General features: G+C 51.1%; 1 protein-coding gene across 1 annotated transcript in view; it reads left to right on the top strand.

Moving 5' to 3' along the window:
- AWAT2 (acyl-CoA wax alcohol acyltransferase 2) overlaps window positions 1-7567 on the top strand; it is a 19089-nt gene extending 11522 nt beyond the window's left edge. The window contains exons 2-6 of the mRNA XM_029240189.1: window positions 5045-5152; window positions 5929-6033; window positions 6263-6414; window positions 7006-7318; window positions 7422-7567. Coding sequence (XP_029096022.1) covers window positions 5045-5152; window positions 5929-6033; window positions 6263-6414; window positions 7006-7318; window positions 7422-7567 — 824 coding nt within the window. The remainder of the gene's footprint in view (window positions 1-5044; window positions 5153-5928; window positions 6034-6262; window positions 6415-7005; window positions 7319-7421) is intronic.
- The last annotated feature ends 908 nt before the right edge of the window (window positions 7568-8475 follow it).

Here is an 8475-nt window from a genome sequence, read left to right as displayed (position 1 = left end):
CGTGGGATCTTCCCGGACCGGGGCACGAACCCGTGTCCCCTGCATCGGCAGGCGGACTCTCAACCACTGCGCCACCAGGGAAGCCCAAACTTCTCATTTTTTAAGTGGTTTAGGGGAGTACTTGTCTGGAGGCAGGGTCATGACCTAAATGACCTGGGAAGATATCTGGGAAGGAAGAATGCAGGTGGGCCCTGGGAGCCTGAGACTCACCAGTCAATAGGGAGAGTGAGCTGGAGAACAGGGATTGGGGGGCTCAGATGCCTGCCTGGGGTGGGTATCAGGATACCTGAATACTAAAAAGATCAGTGTTAACCTAGGAATTATGGGCAATCAGAGCTGGAAGAGACCAGGAGAAAGGAATTCATATGTACCAGCTACTTACTTTGTGCCAGGCATTTGCATACCTATGGTTTCATTTTAGCCTGCTGCCAACCTTATGAGGTAGAAGCTATTGTTATGCATAATAATACACACTAATAGCTACACACACACATAATGATAGCTTGCACTCATATAGTATTAGCTAACATCTACTGCACTTTTGTTTTTCATGCCAGATACTCTTCTAAGCACCTGACATGCCTGATCATCTCCATTGTACAGATGAGGAAGTTGAGGTACATGCAGTACAAGTGGGTCATCCAAGACTGCAGAGTTAGCAAGCGGAAGAGCTGGCCTGGGAGCTGAATCCACAAGGGGCCTGATTCTGGCCTATGAGCTCCTGTCCCTAGCTCCTGCATCTCCTTACTTACTGCTGACTGGGAGGCTGGGTGTGGACGTGGCCCTAGAGTACATGTTAGGCCAGAGAGGAAGGAGGAAGCCAGGCCTTCTGCGTATGTAAACATTCTCGACTGAAAGGGGAAAAAGGTCAGCCTGAATGGCCTCTTGCGGAGGACCAGGGCCCCAGCCGGGCCGCTGCTCTCTCCCTCCATGCAGCCTAGGCCTTGGGGCCCTCTCCTCAGTGAGAGCTGAGTTCCCTTTCTTGAGCTCTTGTCCTATCTCCACAGACTTGCCTCATTACCACTGCCTCCCCTCACTGCCACCATGTTCCCATGAGAGAGAAGAGTCCCCAAGGCCTAGGAGCTGACACTGCGTTGAGGGAGAAGTATGACCATTATGGACGGCCAGCCCAGGCCAGGCCCATGTCGGGGCCTGGAGCCTTTAGACTGGTAACTCCCCTTCCTCAGTCTTGTCCAGAATGTTGCTCCTCAGAGGTAACCACTGTTAATAGTTTGTGTGTATGTAGCCAGAGATTATGGATATAAAAATATATATATTTCACCACATGCATGCGTGTGCATGCACATACACATATTGCCAAGGGGCAGAAAAATATGGATGTTAAAAACACAGTCTTGGGCTTCCCTGGTGGCGCAGTGGTTGAGAGTCTGCCTGCCGATGCAAGGGACACGGGTTCGTGCCCCGATCCGGGAGGATCCCACATGCCACGGAGGGGCTGGGCCCGTGAGCCATGGCCGCTGAGCCTGCGCGTCCGGAGCCTGTGCTCCGCAATGGGAGAGGCCACAACAGTCAGAGGCCCGCGTACCGCAAAAAAAATAAAGAGAGAGAGAATTTTGTTCCAGGCCCCCCCTCCCATAGGGATGGTTTGCTTCAGCACCTACAGTACCATAGCCAGCATCTATGCTCTCTGCTTTGGCCTCCGCAGCCCTGTTGCTGTGCTCTCCTCCGTGGCCCCGAACCTTTCCCCCTCCGCCACCCGCAGTCTCCGCCCGCGTAGGGACTTCATAGTGTGTGGAAACCTTTCCTCCTTCACAGCTCCCTCCCACTGGTGCAGGTCCCGTCCCTATTCTTTTGTCTCTGTTTATTCTTTTTTCTTTTGCCCTACCCAGGTACGTGGGGAGTTTCTTGCCTTTTGCGCGGTCTGAGGTCTTCTGCCAGCGTTCAGTGGGTGTTCTGTAGGAGCTCTTCCACATGTAGATGTATTTCTGATGTATTTGTGGGGAGGAAGGTGATCTCCTTACTCTTCCGCCATCTTCCCCTCGTCCCACAAACTGATTATAGGATGAGGCTGTCGCTCTAGTTCAGGTCAGAGATTGTGGTGATTTCAGCCAGCTCAGAAGTAATTGTGAAGGGGAGAAGAGCAGAGATTCAAGAAATTGGAGTAGAATTAGAAGGACTTGATGATCAGAAGATGTGGGAGAGAGAAAGAGAGGAGGCGAGACTGAGAGTTCAGGTCTGTGTGTGAGTTGGACGAGGGGCAGATGGAGCAGAGAAGGAGAGTGGCTGAAAGAGGGGTGAGGACGGAGAAGTGTCCCTGAGGCCTCTTCAATAGAGCTTGACTTTGGGCTGTATGGAGAGGTAACCTGGAGCAGGCAGAAGAGCGCTGGGCCTGGGCTCCCAGGAGGTGACAGTTGCAGGGTTTGTCCCTCAGAGCCTTCCCAGCTCTTCACCCTACGAGTCTGCAATGGAATCGTATCCATTTGGACCCTAATGGCCTTGAGAGAAGACCCTCGCACGTAGTCTGTGAGAAAGATAAGGTGGAAGCTTATCCCCACTTGGCTGGTGAAGCTCAACGGCTTGTCTGTGGTCACACTCATGCTAAGGGGCAGATCCAGGATTTGTGTCACCACAGGGCACCCCTCCTGAGGCCACACTGCCTCCCAAGATGTCCCCAACTCTGTCTGGGTTCAAGCAAAACCTGAAAGATACATGGAACAAACCCATGCGTCCCTTTATTTCTTGAAAAAGTCAAGTCCCAACTCTGTTCCTTTTTATGGCTGAGTAATATTCCACTGTACATATGTACTACACGTCTTCTTTATCCATTCCTCTGTCGATGGACATTTAGGTTGCTTCCATGTCTTGGCTATTGTAAATAGAGCTGCAATGAACATTGGGGTGCATGTATCCTTTCAGACCATGTTTTTCTCTGCATATATGCCCAGGAGTGGGATTGCTGGATCAAACGGCAGTTCTATTTTTAGTTTTTTAAGTAGTCTCCATACTGTTCTCCATACTGTCCTATGTACTGTACCGTACAGTCTCTGTACTGTAAATTGGTACATAGTGGTTGTACGAATTTACTTTCCCACCAGCAGTGTAGGGGGGTTCATTTTCTCCACACCCTCTCCAGCATTTATTGTTTGTATATTTTTTGATGATGGCCCTTCTGAGTGGTGGGAGGTGATACCTCATTGTAGCTTTGATTTGCATTTCTCTAATAATTAGCGGACTTGAGCATCTTTTCATGTGCTTTTTGGCCATCTGTATGTCTTCTTTGGAGAAATGTCTATTTAGGTCTTCTGTACATTTTTTGATTGGGATAATTGCTTCATTTTAAATTTCTTTAGTTATCTCTTAGATATCTATCAGTTGTCACTAATTCATACCCAAACTCTCCACAAACACATCAGGAATCTAGAAGTCTCGTCTCCTCCACCCCCACCGTTTTAAAAATTTCCTTGAGGACCTCGCTGCTGGAGCCCAGCATCCTCCTGTTACAGTCCGGTCTCATGCACCGCTGTCACCTCCAGGGCCCGTGAGGCACCTTGGGTACACAATCTAAGAAGGTATTCATTCTCAGGGTTGTACAAGTGTTGGATCAGTACTTGCCTGACCCTGAGAGTGAATGTCTCCTTGAATTTTGTGCCCTAGGCGCCTTGCTCTCCTCACCTTAGTCCTGGCCCTGCTCACTTCCATCCTTTGTTGGATTTCTTTACCTGAATCCCATACCATCCTGTTTTGCTTTATACTCCCTCATTATGGTGAGCACATCCTCCAGCTGTTTCCTGAGAAAGGAACGTGGGAGACAAACTCTCTAAGACTATATGTCTGAGATTGTCTTTATTCTCCCTTCATACTTGATTAATAATTTGGCTGCATATAGAATATCTTAGCTGTGTCCAGTGTAAGTATCTGAGTTTAGTGTCTCTTTGGTTCATTTTTTCAGAGAATTATCCTCCCATCACCCAGCTGTGTAGCGGAGGGAAAGGGGTCTGGGGTTTTAACTACTTCTTTGATAGACTTTCAATCAAGCCCTGTGCCCCACATCTGCTTTTTGTGACATCTGGTGGTTCCAAATTCTGCGTCTTTCCTAGATTCTCCAGCGGAAACAGGCTTGCTCTTGTGCGCATACCCCTTGCAGGTAACTTTTCATTTCAACTTTCTGGTTCTCAGTTAATCCCTCTTCCGTCCACTGTCCAGCACGCAAACATTTTGCTGCTAGCTCTCACCCACTGTTAGCGTCTCTCTGATTCTCCTTTTCCTTGCAGAATCTCTATCTTTTAAAACATCCTTGTGGTAATTTTCATGAGGCTCCAGCAAGGAGTCACGATAAAAACGTGTGTTTATTCTGCCACATTCAATTAGGAGTATTTTCTGTCTTTTCTAAACTTTCTTTTGACCCACTTTCTCTCACACAGTCTTATTCACAGCTGTTTTAAAAACTGAGTCCAGTAAGAATCCTGAGCATGGCTCCCTGTGACTCACCTCCATGAAGTCTGTCCTAACTACTCTAACCTACATTGTTCCTGTCTTGTTGGAGCTTAACATGGTCCATACCTTATTCTAGCCCAGCGTGGGTTCTCCTTTGTTTCTTGTTTGCCAACTCGTGTGCTCCAAACCTGGCTGAAGTTGGGTATCCTCTTTCTCTGGTGTTTCCTCCACTGATGCCTTGCAGAGATGTGGAGAGGGAAATGTGAGTTGGAGGAAGACTATTCCTGGCTCTGTCTTTCCAGGACTCCCAACCTTTGGTGGCCAAATCAGCGTGACCCACTGCTGGCTCCCTGTCACTGAATGCAGCCCAGAGTGGTGCTGGAGCAGGTCCTGGGGGGAGAGGGCTAACTGCATCGAGCAAAGTGGGGGAGGAAAACACCTTGCCTTCTAGACCTAAAACAGGTTCCCAAGGCCAGAGCGGGGATGCTGGTGCCACAAGCATGCAGGCCAAGTGCTGGGTGAGGAGGTAAGAGTGTCGCGTGAGCCTGGCTGAGGGGGTGTGTGACCTTGGGGTGGACAGAGCCCCAGAGGGCGGGCAAGTGTGAGGGACTGTTCACAGCTCATTGACTCTGGCCTGGGCTTCCTCCAGTAAGCACTGTGATCCTTGTCAACCTCTACCTGGTAGTGTTCACACCATACTGGCCTGTCACTGTGCTGCTCACATGGCTGGCTTTTGACTGGAAGATCCCTGAGCGAGGTGAGGGCCCTGCGAGGGCTGTGTTGCCACCCGTCACATGCTCTTTCTTTCTCTTCTTATACTGTGGCCAATTCCGGGCAGCCCTTCAGCCTGACCTTGTCTGGGCTGGAGAAGGTGAGGGAAGGGGTCTTTTCAAGGCGCCAGCGAGGCCCAGATAGGAACTGGAGTAGGCTAGGGGAGGGGCGGCTAGTACAGGAGAGAGCTAGGCCTGTCCTAAACTGGCCCAGATGTTCATTCCCAGCCTGGGTGTTACTTAAGAGGGCAGGAAACAGCAGGGGGTGAGGGCACCCTGAGGCAGGCCTTAAAGGGCTCTGAAGAAGACAACGGAGGTGGCCTAAGCTCAGCTACACTGGCTGTGTTCTCAGGTGGCTGCTGGTTTACCTGCGTAAGGCACTGGTGCCTGTGGAAACAGTACTGTGATTACTTCCCACTCAAGATGAGGAGCCGCAGATCTCCACTTGGGCCCCAGGCCCAGCCCCGATTCCAGTGGCAGTGGCTGGGTCAGGGTGGGGCATCATTCACATCGAGGCCCATGGGGATGATGCTCCCCGGAGCTGTGTATTACCCTACCTGCATGGCCAGCCAGACACGACAGCCCTTTCCTTTCTAGGTCTCTGGCCAGAAGAGGCGTCCTCTTCCCTGGCTATACCCCTCTTGACTCCACGTTCCTCCACAGCTTTTGAAGACTCACGATCTCTCCCCTAGCCTCAACTACATCCTCGCCTGCCATCCTCATGGGCTCATGTCCCACTCATGCTTTGGCCACTTTGCCACAGAGAAGTCAGGCTTCTCCAAGATCTTTCCTGGCATCACTCCTTATATCCTCACACTGGGGGCCTTTTTCTGGGTGCCTTTCCTCAGAGAATATGTCATGTCTACAGGTGAGTTGGCTCCTAGGATGTAAAGCCAAAGAAATAAATGGCTCCCCCAGAAAGAGGTGTTGGGTGAATGGGTGAGAACAAGGCCAATTCTGTGATTCCCTCTGGTCTGAAAAGCTACCATAGGTTCAGCTGCCTTATGTGAGGCTCTCCCCTCCTTTGAAGAGGTAGGGAGGAAAGTTAGGAGTTTTGGGAGATTACCAATGATCTTTTGTTTTTTTCTGCCCACCAGGGGCCTGCTCTGTGAGCCAGTCCTCCATGGACTTCCTGCTTACCCGTAGAGGCACAGGCAACATGCTGATCGTGGTGGTCAGTGGCCTGGCTGAGTGCAGATACAGCCTGCCAGGATCTACCACCTTGGTCTTGAAGAACCGCACCAGCTTTGTACACACAGCCCTTCGGCATGGGTAAGGACACTTCTGGTCCAGACTGGGGAGAGGAGGGGAAGGAGGAAGTGGGGTTTTAAGGAAATGATATATAAAGAGGGAGGGGGAAAGCCGCTTCCGTGGTGGAGTAGAGCCTGGGTCACGTTCTAGAGGCATTTCTGCTTCTGAAGAAAGGCCAGCAGGCCAACCAGAACCTGATCTGCCTCAGACTAGCATCTCATCTGGACCAGTCCCTTTGTGAAAGGTGACTGGCTGCAACCCTATCTCAGAGAAAGCCAAAATTACCGTGTGGGCCGAAGGGAAGAAACCGAAAAGAAATGGCCCTTGGGTCTTAGCTTCCAGTGTTTCAGACCTTGTGGGTTTACAGGAGGGTCTGGGACTCGCTTCCCTTAGCTTGCTGCTACTTTGCCCCCAGAGGCAGCTTGGGGTGGACCACGGGGCCCTCCCACCTAGCCTGGACCTGGGCCCAGCTGGGTTAGGGGCTGAGGAGCTTACAGGGAGACCCAGGGACCACTAGTGGTCAGCGTGTCTGGCTTTCAGCAGGGTCCCTACCTTTCTGACCATCAGAGAACGTGCTTTTGTTCTGCAGGTGGCTCTAATCCCTGCCTATGCCTCTGGGGAGACAGAACTCTACATAAAGCAGATTTTCACTCCCGGGGGCTTCGTTAATCGCTTCCAAAAGTGGTTCCAGAGTATGGTATACATCTACCCTTGTGCTTTCTACGGGCACGGCTTCCTTGAGAACTCCTGGGGCCTTCTGCCCTACGCTCGGCCTGTAACCACCACTGGCGAGTTGGCCCTTGTGCTGGCGGCCTCATCTGGGACACAGGATCCAGTTCCAAGGCTGGACCTTGGCTCTGGCCATGTCCAGAGGCAGGTCACTGGCCAGGATGAGCGCAGGGGTGGGGGAAGCGTGGGGAGAACCCGGGCTTGAGGGCTGAGGCCTATTCTGAAGAGTGAGCCATCCTGATGCTTTCCCTTTCCCTTCTCCGTCTCCCCTGGCAGTTGGGAAGCCTCTACCACTGCCCAAGATTGAGAACCTGAGCAAGGAGACGGTGGTAAAATACCACGTGTTCTATATCGATGCCCTGCACAAACTGGCCAGCACAAGACCAAGTTTGGCTTCTCAGAGACCCAGGAGCTGGTGCTAACTTGACAGACATCCCCCCCGAGGTCTCTCAGCCTGGTTGGAAGGAGTGAAACAGGTGAACAGGAGGACAAAAGTCCTGATTCGGCCAGTCCTCACTGCGACAGGTACGTGCGTGTGGGTGCCTGTTGGGCTGTTTTCTGGATCCTTCTTCCTCCATTTCTCTCCTTCTAGCTCTTCTGTGCCTTTTCCTCGGGGTTACAAGGAGACGTCCCCAAAGCCAGGGAAGGCCCTGGGGGAGAGGGGTCCTGAAAGCTCCCTCACACATGCCCACTCAGCATCAACACTGAGGAAAACAAGGCACAGAACAAAAAGCCCACCTTCTGATACTGCCTGGCCCCACCCAGCCTGTTCTGAGGGCCTAGTATCCCTGCACTTGTCTCTTCTTCTCCAGCTCTTAAGCAACCCCATCTTCTGGCATCAAGGCTCCTCCAGGACTGGCGGCCTTGAGATCCAGTAGGCTTTGAGTTTAGGCCCCTCCACCTTCATGCCCTGTGACTTGGATCAGTCTTCTCTGAGCCTGTTTCCTCATCCGTAAAATGGGACAAATAGTCCCTCCCCTGCTTACCTCAAAGGCTGGTGGGATGATGATATCGAATATGATTGAACTTTGTAAACTGGAGAGCCACACAAAATTATTCTCCACCAACCATTTTGCCCACTTCCCGTCCCTGAGCAAGCAATGCCCTAAATTTCATGGCATCTCAATGTTTAAAAGAAAGTTTATCCAATTAAAAAAACATTCTAATCTATTCTTATGTTTTAAAGTTTGTCTTTTTATTTTATTTTTTGGCCGCACAGCACATGGGATCTTAGTTCCCCAACCGGGGATTGAACTCATGCCCCCTGCATTGGAAGCATGGGGAATTAACCACTGGACTGCCAAGGAAATCCCTAATCTATTTTTTAAAA

Source organism: Monodon monoceros, unplaced genomic scaffold, assembly GCF_005190385.1.
Source record: "Monodon monoceros isolate NGI ecotype Baffin Bay Population unplaced genomic scaffold, NGI_Narwhal_1 Super_Scaffold_22, whole genome shotgun sequence".
NCBI lineage: Eukaryota > Metazoa > Chordata > Mammalia > Artiodactyla > Monodontidae > Monodon > Monodon monoceros.
Note: the sequence above shows the minus strand (reverse complement) of the source record. Positions and strands in the feature narration are given on the sequence as shown.